The 22,924-nt window shown below is 42.7% G+C and overlaps 1 protein-coding gene across 2 annotated transcripts in view; it reads left to right on the top strand.

Moving 5' to 3' along the window:
• Nucleotides 1-22,924, top strand: part of pemt (phosphatidylethanolamine N-methyltransferase) — an 86,235-nt gene that overhangs the window by 33,217 nt on the left and 30,094 nt on the right. For both annotated transcript variants that reach the window (XM_026177316.1, XM_026177317.1), the window contains exon 4: nucleotides 9,454-9,599. In XM_026177316.1, coding sequence (XP_026033101.1) covers nucleotides 9,454-9,599 — 146 coding nt within the window. The remainder of the gene's footprint in view (nucleotides 1-9,453; nucleotides 9,600-22,924) is intronic.

The raw sequence follows: 22,924 nt of genomic DNA, 5'->3' as shown, positions 1-22,924 counted from the left end.
CAGTAGTTTCTGCACAGAAGCTGAAGCACAAAGTGTGAACTTTTAAATGCAATTAAGATTCTTTAGAATTACCTTAAACAGGCCGTTCATGATTGCAAAAATCTCCAATGTAGCTGAAGTGCCAGTTATCTCAAACACTTGATTGCAATTTTTTCGCCAAGGGTGGCACAACCAGTTATTAGGTTGAAGGGCAATCGGTTTTTCATATAGAACGTTGGTAGGTTTGGACAACCTTTTCCATTCCCTTAATAAATGATTTTAAAACTGCATTTTGTATTTACTCAGGTTATCTCTGTATAATATCAAATTTCTTTGATGATCCGAAACAGTTTGACAGATATTCAAAAAAATAGATTTTTGTGCGCGTTTAGAGGGCAGCACACAGAGGGCTCTGCTGTAAACATTTGAAAATAAATAAAGGTGAAGTGGTAGCTTTATATATGCATCCTGAACCAGAACTATTTATCAAAACAAATTTGTTCAATTCAAAAATTAATTCGATGAAGTCGCTGGTTGGACTTAAGTGAGTCAGTTGTTGGGCTTGCAGGCAGCACTTCTGATGAGCGCTGCACATGTGAAAGTCAACAAAATATATTTGAGCAGGAATGCTTTTAGTGTCTGTCCTGTAAGGTAATGACTAAGTGAAACACTGAATCCTTGGAAAGTGGAAAATGTTTTTTTTATTTAGTATTTTTTGCTGACAAATTATTTATCCTCTTTTTGTACTTGCTTGCAAATTCTGAAGCACGGTTTTCTTGATTATTGAAATAAACCTTCCTTGAAGGTCACATTTCTAATAATTGGGTATATACAGTCTATTGCATAATGTTTTCTGCAGTTTCAACAAAAACCTTTTAGAGTCTTATGCTAGGTTGGATTTGGGAATTACAAATCTCTAGACAACATGCAGCAGATCTGGGGGATATAACAGTTAGGGAGTCAACTTGCATAGCCCCATACAAATTATTGCACTTTTTATTGAAACTGCATGGTTGCAGCTACCAGCATAAAAGTCTTTAACTTTTAATCAGTGTAACCTGATTATAAAAATGAGGCAAACAAGTTTAGCTGCTCTACTTATTACAAATAGCTGTGCCAACCAACTGGACCACTTTCAATTGCATGGCGATTGCACAGGTAGCCTTCTTGGAGGCAACCTGTCTCCAAACAGTCGTAATCTCCCTCACATTAACGGTCTCCGTTAGACACTCTCATTCTCAGACAGATTGGCAAAGGTTTGCATTTAATTACTGTCTAATCTATAAACCCAGACGGATTGTGAACACATTGCAATCAGTCCAAGTCAGTCTGTAGGTCTGTGATGTGTCTCTCTGCAATATGGGACTTGAGTCAACCTTTGCTTTTATATTGGAGTATAACCAAAGTACAACCAGGTGGCAAAGGTTCCCAAGCACCAATCTCATTTTGTGTCTATGTCACTAGATGTAGATGAATTTCTGATTAAAAATCTTTAAGCTTCTGGCCGGACTCTGAGTGTAAGTAGTTAATATGTGCGTCTGTTAAATTATGAATGTCTATGCATGCAGACAGTAACAGACTTTGTGGATTTGTCACAGTTAATCGCTGTATTATCATAAACAGATTGCATGTAATTGCCAACTTGGTGGAATTTCTTAACAAACTGATGATCCACTAAAGGTGGTTTGACTTTGAGTGATCACTGACCTTGTTCCCATCTTCAAACCAACCACTTCAGTCGCAACAACAGTGGAGTCCAAGTTAACTGCACAGTTTCATTAATTTTGGCCATAGCAAAGTCTCTAACCATTACTTTCGTAGTGTGAATGTAGTATTAAGGTCCTCAGTTAAATAAAGGTGTTGTTTGTTACATCTGGGGTTTTTTGCTGTTCTGTTTTTTCTTTTTCTAGTGAGGACTCTTTAATATTATTAAACACAAAAATAAAGACCTATTCTGGTATTTATATAATGGCAGTTAAACCAGTAAAATCATTTTAAAAATCATTAAAAACCATCTGTTTTGTAGAAGAGTTTATTATTTGACCGATGATGAAACCACAACAGTGTCACGCCGGTGCTCCAAAATGAACTTTGCTGCAGAAATGTGTAGAATAGCAAAACACCACAAGTAAAATAGATGAGGTTGAATGACGTATTCACCCGGTGAAAAACTTGATTTAGCGCTAATTACCATAGTAACAAAGACAGAGTAAAGCTGTTAGTGAGCAGACATGAACATTAATGAATGTTGGGTTTGGGTTTTTTTGTTTATCAATCAAAGTGACTCATTACCCACGTATTTGGCACGTGGGCATTGTTCTGGTCAATTCAAGCCCACTAAGTCAGATAATATACTATTCATTGTTTATGACAAAATAATCTTTCCTTGAGTGAGAGCACGATGGCATGACCTGTAGAAAAGGTCTAGCTGCCTGGTAGTTGAAACAGGACATTTTAATCTTTGTGGTATGTGTTCTAACCATGCATCCATTTGTTCACCTTGAATGCACCGTTTCTATTTTTAGAGTTGAAGACATCAGTGCCCTGCTTGCTTTTTCTACCAATGCTACAGCCTCATTTCTCAACTAAAAGCTTACATTTGCTAGTTCTGCTGCTGTTCATATAAAAACTTTATCTTACCAAAAAACATTTGTATTCATATTGTCTCTCAGCATGCCATGAAGAGTGATGAAGTCAAAGTACTATACAAGACACATCTCCTGGATGCACTGGTACGCATCTTCAGTGATGTATCCTGTGGTCATCAGGTGTTTCGGGTCTCACAACATCATACACCCTCACCCAGGCTCACAGCCTCGATGGCCCTCTTCTTGGCTGCCCCAGCCACACCCAGCCGGCCTAGGACTCTGCAGAGTGATCGTCCTGCAAAGCCCCTACAACCCACTTCTATGGGCTCATAGAAAGTCTCTCAGCCCCTTCCCCTGCACTCCTGCACTAGTTCCTGGTACTTTGCACGTTTCCTTTCATTGGCCTCCTCGATCCGCTCCTCCCAGGGCACTGTGAGTTCCAGCATGATCAGCTGTTTTGAGGCCTCAGAAATAATGATCATACTCAATATAGTAGTACACATTTTTTTAGTTTTCAGCAGAATCACTGTGCTTATTGGTTGTTTATGACAGCGGTCCCAAACCCCCAGGCCACAGACCGGTACTTGTCCGTGAGTTGTTTGGTAGCGGGCCGCAAGAGTTGAGGCTTGGGTGTGAAAGTTATGGTTTTCTTGGTTTTACTTGTTTTTTATTGTTTTTGGGTTTTTTTATAATTTTTAGCGTTAACTTGGTTTCCCTGGGTGTTTTCCTGTGTGTTATGAATAAATCTTCTTTTTTTGGTACTAGTACTGGTTTTATTTTGTTGTATTTATCCGTGAGGCCAGTCCGTGACAATATTGTCGGACATAAACCGGTCTGTAGGGCAAAAAAGGCTGGGGACCGCTGGTTTGTGAGACTACCATGGCTGTGTTCTGATCTGCTGCTCGGCCAGTTCAGCAGATTTGTCCTCTGCAGGAAAGCGCAAATAGAAACATGCAATTCTGCTCTGCTCACCACAGCAGATACAATGGTCCTCTGTGGAAAAACAACAAAAAACCCACCTAAAACATTATTACTGTTTTCAGTCCCAGCTAACAGACACACTGACCAATTGACCTTAAAGCCTCTTTGTTGTGCTGCTAAATTGTCCGCCTAAATGACTTGCTTACAGTGCTAATGACCTGATTGCCAGCTACGCCTTTTTATAGCTCTGTCAGACCAAAATATAACTATTTGACAGGCATGCAGGATATCAAGGGAGTTTATTTTTATCTGCCAACCATACAGCACTGATGCTCTCCACTGATTAGGTTTAATGATAAACCTTTAGGGAAAGCTCTCTGAGCTTTAATAAGTCAATTTTGTAATTAACTGTCTATGTTTATCTTTCCTGCTATTAACACAGAGTCGAGAGCAAATGACAGATTTAGAAGTACTAAATATAAAAGGGTTACACATTCAGTCGTACAAATTGCTCTGAATTTGTAACATGAATATATCAAAAATCCATGTATATAAATATGATTAATGTTTGGAAAAGGTTGGCAGCAGGTATTGAATTGGTTGTCTGTACAGCTCCGTTTGCTGATGAATGAGAGACAGCCTGTACTGAACATGCCTGAGAAGACAAACTTTGGAGTGGCCAAACATGAGCTACCTTGAACTGTGAGTCAGGGTTCCTAGGAGCAGCCCTGAGTCATGTTACTAAAGCTTTCAAAATTTTGTCCTTTACTAAATGACGTACTTTTAGTAAGTGTACATGTACCTTTGGTTTTACTTCTGCAAGTACAAACTGGCTACAGAGGCTTGTGTTAAAAGCACTGTTGCTCCCTGTGCCTCGAGTTGAATGGGTAGTTTTGTAAGGGAGAAAATCCACAGACACTTACCCATTTGAGAGTTGTTGTTTTTTCTTGGGTGGGGGTAAAGAATCTTTTTGTTTTTAATTTAGGCATTGTAATGTGATTATTTTTGGGTGATGCAATATTAAAACCAGGCATTAACAGTCTACATTGATCATCATTACACAATGCAAGTTACCAAAGTTGTTCCTTAAAGTTGTCTGCAAAGAACTCTTTTAAATGTTGGACAATTATTTGCCCAACATCATCCTGAACTCTGAATCAAGATGCATAAGTATCTCCGCAGAGCGTCACAGAGTTGCTGTCCACATTTTTGACTGTTTCAGTGTAAACACAGAGCAGCTGAGACTAGCAGGAGTAGTAAAAAGATGGAGGGCAGTAGCTCCTCTTTTCTGTTGCATTTACAGTTGAGAGTAATACAAGTTGCTGCAACAGCTGCCTGTGTGATCATGGCAACAACAGAAATCAAAGCGAGAGAAATGCTACACAAGCAGATTTTATCTGTGATGCGTGCAGTGGACACACAGCAGAGAACAGATAGATGAAGGGGGATAGAGCAGGGGTGGGCAATCTCAGTCCACGAGGGCCGGTGTCCCTGCAGGTTTTAGATGTGTCCTCGAACCAACACAGCTGATTTAAATGGCTAAATTAGCTCCTCAACATGTCCTGAAGTTCTCCAGAGGCCTGGTAACGAACTAATCATGTGATTCAGGTGTGTTGACCCAAGGTGAGATCTAAAACCTGCAGGGACACCGGCCCTCGTGGACTGAGATTGCCCCCCTCCTGGGCTAGAGGATCATCAGCTTCAAACTTAGTAGACAGTTATCAGTGTTTACAATTTTGGTAGAACAAGGTAATATATGTTGCTTTAACAGAATGTGAGTGTTAAAGTAAAAACACATAAAAGGAACAGCCTTGATGGAAAATGTTTGTAGAGACATTTGCCACAGAAAACATCAGCTTCAATAATCCTGCTTTTTCTGTAAAAACATTGGAGCTCTGTTAAGTATCCCCTAAGGGAAGATGCACAATTAAAGCAATGTGCACAGAGCAAACAGGATCCTGCAGAGCATTTCAGGCTTGTTGACACATTCCTTAAAGAGTCAGAGTAGGCCTCCAGGCTCGAAAGAAGAACTCATTTAAGCCCATAACCGATGGACCAGAGGTGTCTGTCAGTCAAGACTGCTAATCTGCAAGAGGTGGCCTCCATTGAATACAATATGTTGGCCCCCATCTGTAACTAAGTCTATCAATTTTTTCTGACTTGAACTAAATGTGGTACATATATGATACATGTAGGAGCCAAAAGTAAGAGTTCGTATTATGCACAAGGTATCTTTTTCTTTTCTTTTTGTCAATTTAGTTCTCTTGTCTAAATGGACATCTCTATCTGAAGTTCTTATTAATCATCTTAAAAGACAACATTTACTTTTCACAGTCTCAAAGTTCTTAAGTTGTCTGGCACATTTTCAAGGATGTATTTGGAGATCCAAAGAGATCTTCATCTTAGACAGATTAAAAAAGACTAGTTGCTGTTTTCTGGCTAAATGAAGTCAACAACTAGTTGACCAGAGTAGACCAGACAGCAGCATTTCCTCGTGAAAGTTGTGAACTGATCTGTGCAGTATTTCTATTTGCTACTGGCTTGTAGTCCTGCCAATAGTAAGCAAAACTAGCAAACATCTCATCACTGCAGGAGCAGGAAAGGGGAAAAAAAGCAAGAAAAAATCACTCTGGAGGTAGTTGTGCTGCAGTGTGAAGGGGAAATCTAGGAAATAAGGGGAAGATGGTGCACCCATTGTTGCTGTAACTGAGGATCCTAATGGAAGCATGAGCTACCTAAAATATATGATCACTGAGTGATCAGAGAGGATTTCAAGCATTTTCAATTAGACTATAGGTCAAACTCCAAGGTTTAAATCTTAAATTGATGTGAAATAACCAGCCTTGTTTTTTGTGTTTCATTTACTTCTAAACTTTTAAACTAAGCAGCTCACTTTGAAAGACCCTTTATGTGACTCCCACACGGAAGCTTCTTATCTGACCTCCAAATATTTCCTCTTCATTCTGTGGTGTTTCTGTCTTGTCAAACATTCTGTTTCACATTTTGAAGGCTTTAATGGAGATGCTGTATGGCTTTGACCCGTAAGGCTAATTTACGTTATTGTGATGAAACAATTATATTACCATGAATAGACACTTTGCTGTGCTATAGCATAAAATGGTACAGGAAAACTTGATTTTAATGAGAGTTTTTCTGTATTTCTTGGACCAGCGGTGATTCGTCACCATTCATTACAAAACATTCAGTGGTCAGTCCCTGAGACCCACTAACCCCCTGCTCACATGCCCGTCCCCCTGACCCCTTTTCCTGCCTCCTTTCCAATCCAAATCTCAGCAGTATGCTCTGCCAGACAACCTTCCTTAACAGACATCCCAGCAGTTGCTCTTTGTGTCTGACGTGGCAAAATGCCACATCACATTACACTTCCTGCTTCCTTTTGCAAAAGGAGGAACGGCATAAGATTCACAGCACGGACCCCGTAACCTAGTTTTTTTCTTATTAACCGCAAACCTAGTTTGATTTGGGAGCCATTTTCCTCGGCAAGAAGCACACTACATTCAGACCAAAAGCTACAGGTGTGTTAAAGCTTACGCACATATAGACACACTCAAACGCACACATGTACATGTATGTCATCAGCCCCAACACCTGTGTGGATGTTGCCTTTGAAATTCTGGAAAGATATTACTTTTGAATCCCGTGGCCAGGTAACAATTCAGATCAGCTGGCTGTGAGAGTCCTCATAAAATTCAGAGAACTGTAGAATGTAAAAAGATCCCAAAACATAAAAGTCAGATAATAAATCGGCAGTCACTTCTCCCAGGTTGCTGTAATGTAGACTTTACAAACCTAATCCATGACTTGTTCTTTTTAGAAAGAAGAGGGTTTGCAGAACATTTCCTTTTGGAGAAACGAGCCATAATTGTATAGTCTTTTTCGGATTGTCCCATCGTGAACTTTAACATGTCTTAAAATGGACTAAAATTGTTTCAAAATGGTCTTACAGCAAATATTAGTTATTAAAGATCATTTTGTTGTCTTTCCTTTCAGTAGCAGCACCTGCCTGGTACTTACCAATTTAATTCACTTAAACATTAAGGATCTAATTAGGTTTTCACACATGGTGGCTTGGTGTTGTTAAATGACTAATCAGACAGGGTAATATGTTAAACGACGCCATGTGTTGTTGTTCAACTGAGGTTGTATTTACCTAATAAAACAGGTTTACCTTCTTTTTTATGACTACGGTATATGAGCCAAATGCTTGGTTTCAGACAAAACTGTGAATCATGCGACCCTACAGCCCTTGTATGTTCCAAGAATAAAACCAGACAGCTTAAAATGAGAATAACAGCTCCGCTATAAGTATTTGATACTTTGTTACATGATGTATAAATGTTGCATTAGTGATTCTCAGTGAATTAAGTAAGGAGTGGTTTAGTCAGTATCCCTACCTTAGTCTCATGAACTTGCCTTTACCCTTTAGAATGGTGTTCATATATAAATATGAATTGTCCACATATGTTTATGGAAGTTGTGCTTCTAATAAATCATAGAGCAAGCAGTGTCTGAACAGTTATTCAGGTGGCACTTAAAGTGGTAATGGTCTGTGGACAAAGTCTCACTGTGAATGCTTTACAATTGAAATCGATAATTGCATTCGTAGTCAGAACTCTGCTAGTATCATCTTTTCATAAAGGCAACACAAAAACCCAGTGGAGCATCTTTTAGAGACCCTTTCATCCTTTTAGAAACTCTTCATTCAAACATTGTATGAAAGCACAAAATGCAAAATAATTTTTTTTTTCAACGAGCACACTTGCCCGACACACAACCCTCACATCATCTGCCAGTCCTGCAGTTGGTGACTAGCTCGATAAATGATCAAATTTATTTTGGGGACATTAAGAAGCAAAATGAAAATGTGTTTTCAAGTATTATTAGAGATAATTAGGTAGAACAGTTTGCAAATCATAGACCTTTAATGGATTACTCTTGTTCTGGATGTATTTCTGTTCAAAGATATCAGAGTAAGGACAGCATGATGGCGTGTTGGTCAGCACTTTTGCCTCACTGGATCCTGGGTTTGAAACCACTATCTAGCCACCGTTGTACTGTCAGGCTATCTTATAAAGTCAGGTCAAAGCTTTACAGTATAATTCTGAGAAACCTAGTTTCCACTCGAGAAAACACCTGATGACAACAGCTTTGAACCGTTAGATTGTTCGGACAGATGCAGATTAAGGCTGGGCCACTGGAGATAGAAAAGAGTGGAAAGAGGAAACAGATTCTACCCACTTCAGCAGCTTACTAAGCTGCTGTATGGCTAAGGTACTTTACATGTGCTACTAAATTTGAAGCCAGATATGCTAATGTTATGTACAAGAGCAAAATCTTATTTTTTAGCATGGAAAAATGCTGCAAGACATTAGTTCTCCATTATTATGTGTTCAGTTACAATACCTGGAGCATCACACAGCATGCCACATCCAGTATGATGTGTGCTGCATGGATGTTACACACTTGTTGTATAAGATAACAACAAATTTGTTATGAACAAAGTCACGACAAGTGGGGGGGTGACAGCTGTATCTAAACCTGTCCTTATACTCTATTTTTGTGACATTACAGGTGACAGCTGCACCTGTGTTACAACTGCATGCTTCCAACCCTCCAATTTGTGCTGCCCTTACGCTGGCCTTTATTGTACTGGCTGTGTCTGTGTTCTTGAAGTGGTGCATTGTTAGGAGATAAGCTTCAAACCTTTCCACTCCAAAACTTTTCTGTTTTGCAATTGCAGCAGCATGCTAATCTCCCTGTTGTTTCATACAGTATAGTACCACTGTATATTCAGGATGTAAGTTTAGGATATTATGGTAGTATTATACAGGCCTTAAATAAAGCAATTGCTCTACTTTTCTGCTTTTGCTGTACTGTGTATATAACCACTATATTCACCATAATGGGACCTGGTCACTTGTGATTTCTTTTTTTTTTCCTGTAGTATGACAGTGGCAATGAAGGCCCAGGCCAGGTGGGAGGTGATGGAGAGGACGGAGGTTTTCTACGCTGGGATAGGTCTTATGGTGTTTGGTACCCTTCTCGTAGTGAGCAGCTTCCTCGCTCTGGGATTCACCGGAACCTTCCTAGGTGAGTCCCAGACACAGTGTCAGATATTAAATGGACACAAAATAATTTTAGTCTAAATATAACTTCCTATTAAAGAATACTGTACACATCACTGAAGAACAAAGATTTAAACTGTAAGCATCTATCCAGACTGGCATATATCAGCAGACGCTTGATTGCCATTGTTCCCAGAGGGTGAATCCCATGTTGTGGTGATTCCTCTTGTGACACTAAATGGTTTACATATGTAGTTTTTAATACAATTCTTTAACAGGTACTGAATAGATTCTTGCAGGCTGTTAACACACTAACCCAACCTTCAGATGCTAACGATCAGAATTTTATCAAATCAAGCCAGGTGGCTTTATTGTGCATGTGCAGTGATACAGTACACAGTGACACGAGACAGCGTTCCTCCAAGACCATGGTGCTACATATAACAGACAATCAACACATGACTACATAGTACAAGTGCAAGGAAGGACGTAGAGACACTGTTGGGCCTTCTTAGTTAAGGAGCAGGTGCTGAGGGACCAGGAAAGGTTCTCCGTCAAGTCAACGCCAAGGAATCTGGTGCTCTTGACGACCTCCACAGAGGATCCATTGATGTTAGGTGGACAGTGATCTCTCCGTGCTCTCCTGAAGTCAAAATTATCTCTTTTGTTTTGTCCGTGTTCAGAGGCAGGTTGTTGACTCTACACCAAGCATTAGCTGTTGCACCTCCCGTCTGTATGCTGACTCATCGCTCTTGCTGATGAGACCCACCACAGCCGTGTCATCGGCAAACTTGATGATGTGGTTCGAACTGTGCATTGCTGCACAGTCAGCAGAGTGAACAGCAGTGGGCTGAGCACACAGCCCTGAGGGGCTCCAGTGCTCAGTGTGGTGCTGTTGGAGATGCTATTACCGATCCGGACTGACTGATGTCTCTCCGTCAGAATGTCTGGGATCCAGTTGCTCAGGAATGATTGTGTTGAATGCAGTTTGGCCCTCGCTGTTCTGAGGGCTGCCTTTTCGCCTGCTCTGAAGGCGGACTCTCAAGTCTTTAGCAGCTCACACACCTCTGCAGTCATCCACAGTTTCTGGTTGGAGCGTATTGTGATAGTCTTGGACACAGTGACATCATTGATGCACTTGCTGATGTAACTGATCATAGATGATGTTTACTCCTCCAAGTTGGTGCGGTTGCCATTTGTTGCAGCCTCCCTGAACATGTCCCAGTCAGTGTGCTCAAAACAGAGATGGCACCTCACCTTTCTCAGAACCGGTTTGCAGCATCAGTGAGATTGTGGCTACAATAGCATGTAGATGTTAGCATTTACCATAAATTATAATTTTGCTCAGGGTTAAGCATTACAAAACCCCAAGCATGGCCTTAAACACTTGTTTTGTGTTCACTTAACTGCATTAATTATAATAAAATCATATTTTTTCACAAACTATAAAACTATAAACTTTACAAACTATGAGCAAACAAAGCACCACATTGTGCTCTTGTACATGAAAGCTACAATAAAACAGCCTTTAGTAACATTAAGGGATCACATGAGACACAGGAAAATGCAAAAGAGGACATGTAGTTCATGTCTCTACATAAGTAAAGACACATGAACTCTGACACATTTGAACAATTCATGCGCCCCAACATATTTCTCTGAATATAGTCGTTTTCATAATCATGATATGGCGTGTCCCAATATCTTCTTGTTTCCTTCTGAGACAAACACCTTTTCTTTTGTTCAATGTACTCCTGAACACATGCAGGCATTGTTTCAAATGAACATGAGCTCAAGATTGCCAGGACCATTTGGCATGCAGTAGCTTCTGTTTTTTTAGGTCAGTCGACTAAATGAGTCATCTTCAAGAACCAGGCAGATTGTCTGAGCTTCTTCAGCATATTTGTCCATCGGTGCACTGAAATGCCCTCAGTCCATCACTCCGCTTCAAACTAATCACTATCTGTGACAACAGAAGGGAGGCAGGAGGAACAGCAGGACGTGCCAGGAATGTGCATGTGTGATAACAGGAGTCTACTTTGTATTCGGAGTGGACAAGCCGGTCGCAAAACGCTGTTTGCAGGTTTCACTCTCCAACCATTTGGAACAATAAATTTTGCAGTTATAAAACAGGAACAATTCAACTTTCAGTATACCTTCAAATAAAAAGCAGTAGTAAAAGCCACATGTCTGGCTGCTGTTACATTTGATGTTTGTGCATACAGTCCTCTGAAAAACTATGGACATGCTGGCTCCTTCCATAGGATAGGGCAGGGGTCACCAACACGGTGCCCACGGGCACCAGGTCGCCCGCAAGGACCACATGAGTCGCCCGCGGGCCTGTTCTAAAAATAGCTCACCATAACAACTTACCAGTAAGCTGCATCTATTTTTATTTTTTCTTGCTATTTTTTTTAATCACAATTGCATTGGCGTTAATTTGTTAGAGATAATATATAAAAAAAATGTTTATTATTAAATATTAGTTGCCGTGAAGACCAGCAAAGGCAAAGGTGAGGAGATGAGGAAAACATGGCGGAAAAAAGGAAGAAAACATATAATTTTCACAGTGAATGGGAGGAAGAGTTTTTTTTTACCACTGTGAAAGATTCATGCGTGTGTCTCATTTGCGGGGCAACTGTGGCAACGGCAAAGCGGCACAACGTGGAGAGACATTTCCGAACGTGTCACACAAGCTACCATGCTAACTACCCAAAGGGCAGCACACTGCGAGCGGAAAAGGCCCGCGAATTAAAGGCAGGTTTGAGCAAACAGCAGTCTTTTTTCACGAGACCGGTGAAAAACTCTCAAAAAGCAACCGAAGCCTCATTTAGAGCTACACATTTCATGATTAAGAAAAAGAAGGCATTTTTAGACGGGGAGTATTTCAAAGAAGCAATGATGATAATTGCAAAAACTGTGCTTAAAGACGAGAAATATGGAAACGATGTAATCTCCACTCTCTCTGATGTCCAGCTGGGGGCAACTACAATTGTTAGAAGAGTGTCGGCTATGTCCGGGAACTTGGCCGATCAGTTGGATCAGGATCTGGCAAAGTGCAGTTGGTTTAGCATCCAGTGTGACGAGTCCGTCGACAGCAGCAGTACAGCACAGCTGATGGTCTTTATCCGGATGGTATTTGATGGTTTCTCCACAAAAGAAGAACTTCTGACACTACTGCCGCTAAAGACAACAACGAAGGGAGTTGACATCTATAACGCGGTGAAGGAGTTTTTCGCGAAGAAAAAGGTACCGTTGGAAAAGCTGGTATCAGTGACTACCGACGGGGCTCCTGCTATGATCGGCCGACATACGGGATTCATCGCTCACTGTAAAGGTGACACAGAGTTCCCAAACTTCATGCATTACCACTGCATCATTCACCAGCAGGCGTTATGCGCAAAGGTGATCGGCTTCGAGCACGTCATGACTCCCGTCGTGAAGATCATAAACAGCATCCGCTCCAGAGCTAAACAGCACAGAACATTCAAGGTGCTATTGGAGGAGCTGTCAGCTGAATATGGTGACCTGCTACTACATACGGAAATCCGATGGCTCAGCAGGGGACGGATTTTGCTTCGTTTTTTGTCACTTTTGGGTGAAATCAAGGAGTTCATGCAATCCAAAGGGGAAGACACATCTCTGCTGGAGGACACTGAGTGGACACTTGACCTTGCGTTTTTAACAGACATTACTGGGAAACTGAACCATTTGAACTGTGAGCTGCAAGGCAAAGGTAAGACTGTTGCTGACATGATAAGTGCTTTAAATGGATTTAAAGCCCAGATGAACATTTTCTCTGTGCATTTACAGAGAAAAAAGGTGCTGCACTTTCCCTCTGTGCAGATGGTGCTGAAAGACAATGCTTCTGCATCTGAGACTTTTGACAAAGTTGCAGAAAAGTACACTCAAGTCATAAACCGACTTGGTCAAGAGTTTGAGAACAGGTTTTGTGACCTTGATCAGCTTGAGCCATGTGTCTCATTTGTTTCCAATCCTTTCATGAATGTGGACACAACATGCATTGCTGAGCAACTAAGTTCAATGTTCAGCTTGGATGCTGGACAGGTGGAAATCGAAATTGTAACATTGCAAAATGATGTCCACCTCAAAGCCTATCTGGGTGCACCAAACTTTTGGTGCCTTGTTGACACAGAAAAGTACAGTGGTGTGTGCACAGCAGCTATGAAGGTTGCCAGCCTGTTTGGTTCAACCTATCTTTGTGAATCAGCCTTTTCTGACATGAACTTCATCAAGAACAAACACAGAACACGCCTCTCCGATGCACATCTGCAAGACTCACTCAGAGTTGCAGTGTCAAGTTATACCCCAGATTACAACACACTGGTGAACAGCATGCAATGCCAGGTTTCCCACTAACAGACAAAGAAAGCCATATTAGATGTTCTCAGTGGCAACATTACAGTGTCATGTCAAAGTTGAATTTAATTATTGAAAAACAAATGTGTTTGTTAAGTGTAACATGTGACAATTTGCTTTAAAATGCTGCCAATTTGGTGAAAAGTTCTGTAAAATTTGAAAGTTGATTTTTTGTATGTTACATACATACAAAAATAATGTATGTAACAGTGCATGATTTGTTAAAATTTGTTAGTGGTAAGTGAAAATGTTGTAGAAGTGATCACTTCAAAATGTAAATACTTGCAGAGATATATAGAAATAAAGCGTTGCATATTGATATTTATGTTTCCTACCTTGTTTCCTAATTGCATTCTTTATAATTATGGTGAAAAATAATTAACATAATTAGTGTCCGTACATAGATGAATATCATTAATTATTAATGATAACACATAATTAAGTTAAACTGAGGAAATTTGTTATTTGAGAAGTGTGTGTCAAACTGGTAGCCCTTCACATTAATCGGTACCCAAGAAGTAGCTCTCACTTTCAAAAAGGTTGGTGACCCCTGGGATAGGGGGTAAGTAGCAGCCAGGCATTACTAATCAAATGCACATGAATAAATAATAATAAGTGTAAACTCCCTGTTGATAACCAGTTAATCAAATGCAATTAATTAGCAGGGAAAATTGATTGATGATATGCCAAAATGTCTATAAAATCAGAGGTTTTGGCAGTTTGGTGACGTGTAGAAATGTTTTTCTTTTCCCTAAATTTAACAATTTTATCTCATCTTGCGTGTTACTGTGTTCTCTGCACTTTCATTGTACTGCCTGTCTGCTTGTCTAGTAACAATAAAGTGAATTGAATAGAATATTTATCTGTTCCTCCGTAACCATGTCATAGACTGATAAAGTCATAAAGAGAAACAATTACTTGAAGCTCTTGAATCATGGGATGTAATTCATTTTTCACAAGACTGCATAGAGAGCTGTGAAAACTCTTTTTAAATTGTATGTTTAATCGAACATTCAATTTTTTTTCTACTTTGAATACAAAAAATCTGAATGAACTGAAATGTTTTAACCATTTTTTTAACGATCGGTTGCACAAAACTGAGAAGTTTTCGACAAATGACAATAGCGTCACAGTAAGTCTCTTTCTGTGGTCAACACTAGACCTTTAGAAAACAAAAGATCGCAGCAACAAAATAGGACATCAAGCAAGAATTAATGAGATAAAATAAAACAACTAAAAATTAAAAAGGTGCTTTTTGTGTTTATAATGTATAAAAATTGTAAAATAAAAAAATGTGATGACCTCAAATTACAGAAACAAAAGTGTAGATGGTGACAATTAAAAAAACAAAAAACAAAAGCTACTGACCAGTCATAGGAGTCACTACTGGTTTATTTAACATTTTCTTTGGTGTGTGGGGAGACGTTGACATGCAGAATTTTAAACAGTGTTATTATGGCAGTGGATGACCTTTCAGCTGGTGGAATAAATATGTGGTATTGCTACCCTTAGCAGCAATAGTTTTACGGCATGTTTTGCAAATTTCTGCAATTTGTTCTGCATCCTCCTTGTGAAATCAACACACATGCTCAGCGCAGTGCGCCAGGTAGAAACTTTTCCGGGTGGGAAGGGGGGATTACATGCAGACAGCTTAATATTCGCAATTTATACTCGATGATTACAAAAAATCGAAGTGCAAGACAAGAGTGACAAGGAAAATGTGGTGGCTACTCTATGATTGCCTTGATGTTTTTCGCGTTCAGAGACTAGTTGCAGGTTAGTTGCAGTGACCAACGGTTCACCAGGAGGTTATGCTTGCAACATCCTCAAACTTTGAATGACCACTTTCCATTTGCTTTGTAAGCACTGTCAAACAGAGAGGTGAAGGTTTTCAAATAATTGCTGTCTACTTCATAAGTGCCGACAGATTGACAACATTTTGCAGTCAACCTCAGTCGATTTGGGGGCCCATTTTACACAAGTTGCATTCATCAGCACAAACTAACTGTATGCTGGTTCTGTTCCTATTGAGGCTTTACAGCCACTACCCACATGATGCTAACTTGTCCACCATTTTGCATGTGTGATAATTACGATGACAATGTAGAATCAGATAAATAAGGCCCCAGACACAGAGGCCTACAAACAAGTCTGCATCCATCTGACAACCACTGGGGCATGAGGGTAAAATGTATACGCCCTGACCAATTCTGAGTGGGTAATGGTAATTGATGGCACTTGCTGGGAAAATCAAATGATTGCACACAGGTCTACAGTCCAGTCAGTGACACCCTGACAACCACCTGTCATTAGTGAAAAACATGTGGTTTGCAACTGGTTGGCAAAAACCTCCTTGCTTTGGTTGGTAGAATACTTTGAAGACAGCAGCTGACTGCAAGTAGTCTCAGACCTAGTTCCCATCTTTTAATCAACCATTTCCAAGGCAACAAGATTGCAGGTTCATTGCACACTGTCAATAATTTTGGTCATGGAGTGGTCTCAAACCACCATTTGTCTAGTGTGACTAGGGCTGAACGATTATGGAAAATAATCTAATTGCGATTTTTTGCCCCAATATTGCGATTGCGATGCGATATGCGATTATTTTTTAAGGTATTTGTCTTCTGTATTATTAAACAAAGACAAGCAATACATCATATAGTATGGCCAATACTATATTACATTAATTTTAAACTGTTCTTTCCTGGAAGACAGACCTCTGTTATGATGACATGAGGTGATGCATGAATTGATGACTGACATTTTTATTTAACTTCTTCAATCACAACAGTATATTTGAACATACACAATAGTTTATTTTTAGCTTACAAACATCTGAGCATAAAGTGCTGACAAGGAACCCTGGTGTAAACATTAAAATGAAAGTCAGTACAATGTGCAGATTGCAGAAATATACATAAACAAAATCAGTGGCTTTACCACACTCAGTTTTTCGACATCTGTGAACTACTAGACAGTCATTCAATTAAAAAATAATATTAAATAAATAAAACTAATAAATAAAAAATACACACATCTTACTGATCTCTGCAGTCAGTAACATTACACACAAAGTGCAAACATAATAGCAATTGTATAAACACACACACAAACACGCCTTTAAAGTTTAAAGGCGTGAAATTGGACGGTCTAGCCTTCTGATTAGCTAATCAGAAGGCTAGTTCTGATTAGCGTCACCGCTGTCTCGGTGGAGTTTAATAAACTCGGCCGTCTGCTTCTTGCTATCTAAAATATAACCAGACACTGGTGTAAATTCTCGACTGTCTCATACTTCTGTTTAATAAGTTTTCTGTTTGACGTTTAGTCAGCTGTGTGAAAACCAAGGAGGAACCCACCCGGGGGATTAATAAAGTTTTATTTTATCTAATCTAATAACTTTAATCTCAGCCAAACCGATTTACTCACGAACAAACAAAACACTGAAAAAAGCCCAACAATAACATTTTTAGGTTGTCTAAGTGACTTATATATTACGTTTAACCCGAGCAGCGAAACTCCGCGGTGATCTGAAAATGATGTGCCGGGAGTTGTGCCGGGAGTTGTGCCGTTCTCGGCCGCATCAGTAACCCTCGAGCTCCCGGCTAGCTGTCGAGCTGGTGGGTAGCAGACGCCTCTGAAAACGTCGAAGCACTTTTGCAAATATGGGATATCTTGATAAACCGAGCAGATATTTGATGTTTACACAACTACTTTCTCGCCTGAAAATATGTTAAAAGTTTATTTTGTGACCCAGAAAGATTAGTATGAGTAATTTTAAAACTTAGTAGCGGCCGCCATTGCTGGAAACTGGAGTTTGGCTGGGCCGCGCTATGAATTCTGGGATATGGTAGTAATTTGGACAGCCTTCGGCGCGTCGCTGTGACGTAATCGGTCTACAAATGCGGCCTCAGGAGGATGCAGCCCATGAATTGTATAATATAATCGCAGTATAATCGCAGCCTTTGCGGTTAGAAAATTGCACTTGATCATGTCGCGATATTATCGCAAATGCGATATATCGTTCAGCCCTAAGTGTGACTGCAGCATGAGATATACAGGGCAAAAACTATGAGGAGTTTTAAATGTTAATCAAATAATAAAGATCTTTGTATTCCTCCCAACTGTTTCCCAACTGATTAATCTGAATTAATTTGAAAATTTCTGTCTGTGTAAGATTACATATATGTGTTTCACTCTTGAGATGATTTTAATTGTGTCGGTATGATCTCTATGTTCCACCATGTTCCCTTTGCCCTTCCACCCACATAAACAAACACATACTGAAGGACATAGCCTGTGGGTGTATGTTGTGTTTCAATGTCTTATATGCTCTATATTAATCCCCTTGAGTCACGGTGACCTGATGATTCAAATTGATGGCACAAGGTTAGAAACAAAGATCCAAACAAAATCAAATTACGCTCGGTGTTAACCTGTTGATTCTGATCACAGACCCACATCTTTAACCTCTAGACTACCACAGTTATTGCAGCTGCTTGTCCACCAAATCCAAATTGCCTAATTTCATAACCGTATTGAAACGACAGTGACGCAGGAGCTCTTAAATCTAAACGGGTTAACAGTAGTCACTTTGAAAGTCAAAAATTGAGGTTAGCATATTGTTCCGTCAGCCAGTTACAGCTGGTTTTCTATTCAAAACCAAGAAATTTGTTTATATAATCAAATTTATATAATTTTTTTTTTTTATCCAACTCTACCTGTGGCGTTTAAATGAGCATACATTATGAAAATCGTTATATAACTTGGACACTTGGACACAATTCAGCAGGTCAGTGTTACCTACTGGAGTCTGCATGTAAGTGTATGTGTAAATATTTGTGTGTGTGGGTGTATGAGGAGGGTATAAGGGAAATATTAGAATTTTCATGCCCTGTTACATTTAATTCCCAAAATGGGTCAGAAAAAGTTCATGTGTGTGCAGTACTTCTTACGTAGTAGACCTTAAAGGGCTAACGTTACTTTGAGTGGTGACCTAGTTTAGCTGCTCTCACTAACATTTTACTCGCAGACATGCATTTGTTTAACAGACACCTCTATTTTATGGCAAAAGTATCAGAAAGACATGTCAAAATGGCTTTGACATTTAAACCTCTGAGGTCTAAGTGATTTTCAGTTTCTCCTGGTCATGAAACACTAAACCAGCTTCTTATCCTCTTATGAGATTTAAGCGTGCGAGGGAGTTTACTCAACCAGCCTAGATGTGTCTTGAGGACCTGGAGAGGGCATTCAACAGTCTTCTTTATACAGTCTTATTCACAAATGCCTTTGTGAATAAGATGTATTGGGCCTGTTGTTGGAGCTATGCAGTACAAATGTAGTGAGATCTTGATTCACATTTTAAGCAATAAGTCTTGGACTTCAAGCTGAGGGGCGGTAGGTGTCAGATTTGGTTGACAATGACTTCTAGCTTGTAAAGGACACAAAGTCTGAGGCCATGTCTCTCAGAATAGGCAGAGTGCCCACTCCGGGATAGGGACAGGTTTCTCTGTGTAATGTCTTCTCAGTTTCTTTAAATGAACAAACAGGATCAGGTCAATTTTATAGCAACAACTCCTTTTATTCAGCATCTGCATTTATGACAAAGGGCAACAAAGTGGGATGGCTAATTCTCGTGGACAGCCAGCGTGAGCCCTGTGTGAAAAGGCTCCAGAGTGTCTTTACTGGTAAAGTGGTCTTGTCAGGGTTCCTGGGTCGTTGACCCAGTGATTTCAGTTTGTTCATGTTCAGTTTGGTTCGCCACATTAATGTTCTCACTTCCTGTTTTTTCCCGTGTCAGCTTGTCTCCCGTGTCATTAGTCAGATTATGTTCAGCCCTGTACTCACCTGTTTCCAATCATTGTCATCATTCACCTGTGTATTTAAGTTCCTCGGTTTCACCAGTTCTCTGTCGTGTCATTGATGTTGATGTTCATGTGATGTCTGTTGTCGTTTCCGCCTGCGTTCAGCCAGCCAGCCATTCAGCCTTCCAGTCAGTTGTCCAGCCAGCCAGCCATTTTCCCCCTTTGTTCTGTTCATCCACTCCTCATAATAAATCTGCACCTACCTGCGAGTCCTGCGTTTGGGTTCCTTCTTCCTCGCCTCCACACGACGCCTGACAGAATGACACGACCCGTGCCACGAAGACACGATTGGAACCCAGCAGACTCGGACCTCTACGAGCGGCAGGAGGCAGCGCTTTCCCGTTGGGCAAAGGAGCTCAGGGGAAAACAGCGGCTCTTCGCGGAGCGAGAGCACGTCTTCGAGGGCACTCGCTTGGCTCTGGGCGGGCCTCGGAGACGCCGCGTTCCCCCACCTGCTGCCTCACCTGTACCGGAGCATTTGCCGTGGAGAGTGGACGTTCCACGCCGCGCTTCGGCCACTCCCTCTCTCGCCACTCCGCTCCTCGCTCCCACACCCGCCGCCTCATCCGCCGGACCTCCACCATCGCCGCGGCACAACGGCTACGCCTCCCACCTCAGCCCGACGGAGGCTACCGCGCCAGAGGCTCAGCTGTTTATCCCGGCCGCTTCCTCTTCCCGGAGAAAGCGGCGCACACGCTGCCATAAAATGGACTATTTTCAGCAATTCCCGGTGGTGAGTTCCAGCGACTGTTTTCCACCCTCGTTTGACTCTCCACTTCAACCCAATAATAAACCCGTCTTTGATTCATGGGACGTTTCCCTCCTAGAGGAGGAAGTGGACTGGGAAGAGTTTTTCTGCTCTGCTCCTCCAAAGACTGTAGATAGTGGTGGCAGGAAAACCCGAACATTCTCCCATACACCTGCCAGTAACACACACACCGTCACTATTTCCACACCCATTATTGAGCCATTGCCCACCAGCATGGGGGCCCAGTCTACGCCCACACCAGTGCCAGCTCCCAGGAGGAGGGCAGCTGCAACCCGGTCTAACTCCACACCCGCTTCTGTTTCTCAGGTGGGGGTGACTGGTGTCCAGCCGCCTTCCGTGCCCGTCCCAGCGCCCAGGCTGAGGGCAGCCAGAACCCAGCCTGACCTCCCTAGAGACTTGGAAGAGCTAACCGGTTCACCTGCTACGTCACCACTTCATCCACCTCCTGACCCAGCCTTTCACGCCCTCGCACTATCCCTAGTTAGGTTAGCTGAACTGTCCCCTGCCCAGGCACCAGCCTTACTAGCCCAAGCCGTAATTTTATCTCCGTCACTAGCTCAATCTGTAGCTCAGCCAGCAGCCTCACCTACCCCTGTTCATCCCTTAGCATCTCCACTCCAGTCAGTTCCCTCACCTGCTGTTCAGCCTCCACTCCAGTCAGTTCCCTCACCTGCTGTTCAGCTTTCCCTCCAGTCAGTTCCCTCACCTGCTGTTCAGCTTTCCCTCCAGTCAGTTCACTCTCCTGCTGTCCAGTCTCCTGCTGTCCTCCAGTCAGTTCACTCTCCTGCTGTCCAGTCTCCACCTGTCCTCCAGTCACCTCCTGTAGCTCAGTCTCCACCTGTCCTCCAGTCACCTCCTGTAGTCCAGTCTCCACCTGTCCTCCACTCTTCTGTAGTCCAGTCTGCCGCCCAGTGCCCTGTAGTCCAGTCGCCTCCTGTTTCCCAGTCACCTGTCCACCATCCCGTCCAGTTCCCGGACCTGCAGCCACAGCACCCAGAGCCAGCTGTGAGCCGTCCTGCTTCTCAGCCAGGGGTCTCCGCACCCGCTGGCCCGGCCGCCCCTCAGCCAGGGGTCTCCGCACCCGCTGGCCCGGCCGCTCCTCAGCCAGGGGTCTCCGCACCCGCTGGCCCGGCCGCTCCTCAGCCAGGGGCCTCCGCGCCTACTGGCCCTGCCTGTCTCCGGCCAGAGGCCTCCGCGCCTGCATCGCCTGGTCAGGCCTCTGCCTCAGCTGCACCCACGCCCGGCCCGGCCTCTGCCTCAGCTGCACCCACGCCCGGCCCGGCCTCTGCCTCAGCTGCACCCACGCCCGGCCCGGCCTCTGCCTCAGAGCCTTCGTCTGCTGCACCCACGCCCGGCCCGGCCTCTGCCTCAGAGCCTTCGTCTGCTGCAGCCTCAGAGCCTTCGTCTGCTGCAGCCTCAGAGCCTTCGTCTGCTGCAGCCTCGCCTGGCCCAGCCTCGTTTGGGTCTGGAGCTAAACGGCCATTTTCTAGACCGCTGGCTAGGCCACTGGCCGGGCGCCATCGCCGTCGTGGGCGGCCCACAGACCCTCTTCGCCTGAGTGGCCGCCGTCGCCTTCCGCGCGGCCGGCCCCCGGACAGCCTTCGCCTGAGTGGCCGCCGTCGCCTTCCGCGCGGTCGGCCCCCGGACCAGTGCTGTCGCCGTTGCCGTCCGCACGGTCGGCCCCCTGAACTGTCTCGTCTCGGCCACGGGCCGCGTGGACGCCCACCTGAACTGTCTCGTCTCGGCCACGGGCCACGGGGACGCCCACCTGAACTGTCTTGGTGTGGACTCCGTCCCTCCGTCCTGGGCCCCCTCCGCCCGCCCTGTTCTGGTTTTTTTTCTTTCTCTTTTGGCCGTCGGGTGCCGGCCTTTGGAGGGGGGGGTACTGTCAGGGTTCCTGGGTCGTTGACCCAGTGATTTCAGTTTGTTCATGTTCAGTTTGGTTCGCCACATTAATGTTCTCACTTCCTGTTTTTTCCCGTGTCAGCTTGTCTCCCGTGTCATTAGTCAGATTATGTTCAGCCCTGTACTCACCTGTTTCCAATCATTGTCATCATTCACCTGTGTATTTAAGTTCCTCGGTTTCACCAGTTCTCTGTCGTGTCATTGATGTTGATGTTCATGTGATGTCTGTTGTCGTTTCCGCCTGCGTTCAGCCAGCCAGCCATTCAGCCTTCCAGTCAGTTGTCCAGCCAGCCAGCCATTTTCCCCCTTTGTTCTGTTCATCCACTCCTCATAATAAATCTGCACCTACCTGCGAGTCCTGCGTTTGGGTTCCTTCTTCCTCGCCTCCACACGACGCCTGACAGGTCTCACAGAAAATTAACATCTAACTCAACA

Source organism: Astatotilapia calliptera, chromosome 8, assembly GCF_900246225.1.
Source record: "Astatotilapia calliptera chromosome 8, fAstCal1.2, whole genome shotgun sequence".
Lineage (NCBI taxonomy): Eukaryota > Metazoa > Chordata > Actinopteri > Cichliformes > Cichlidae > Astatotilapia > Astatotilapia calliptera.
Note: the sequence above shows the minus strand (reverse complement) of the source record. Positions and strands in the feature narration are given on the sequence as shown.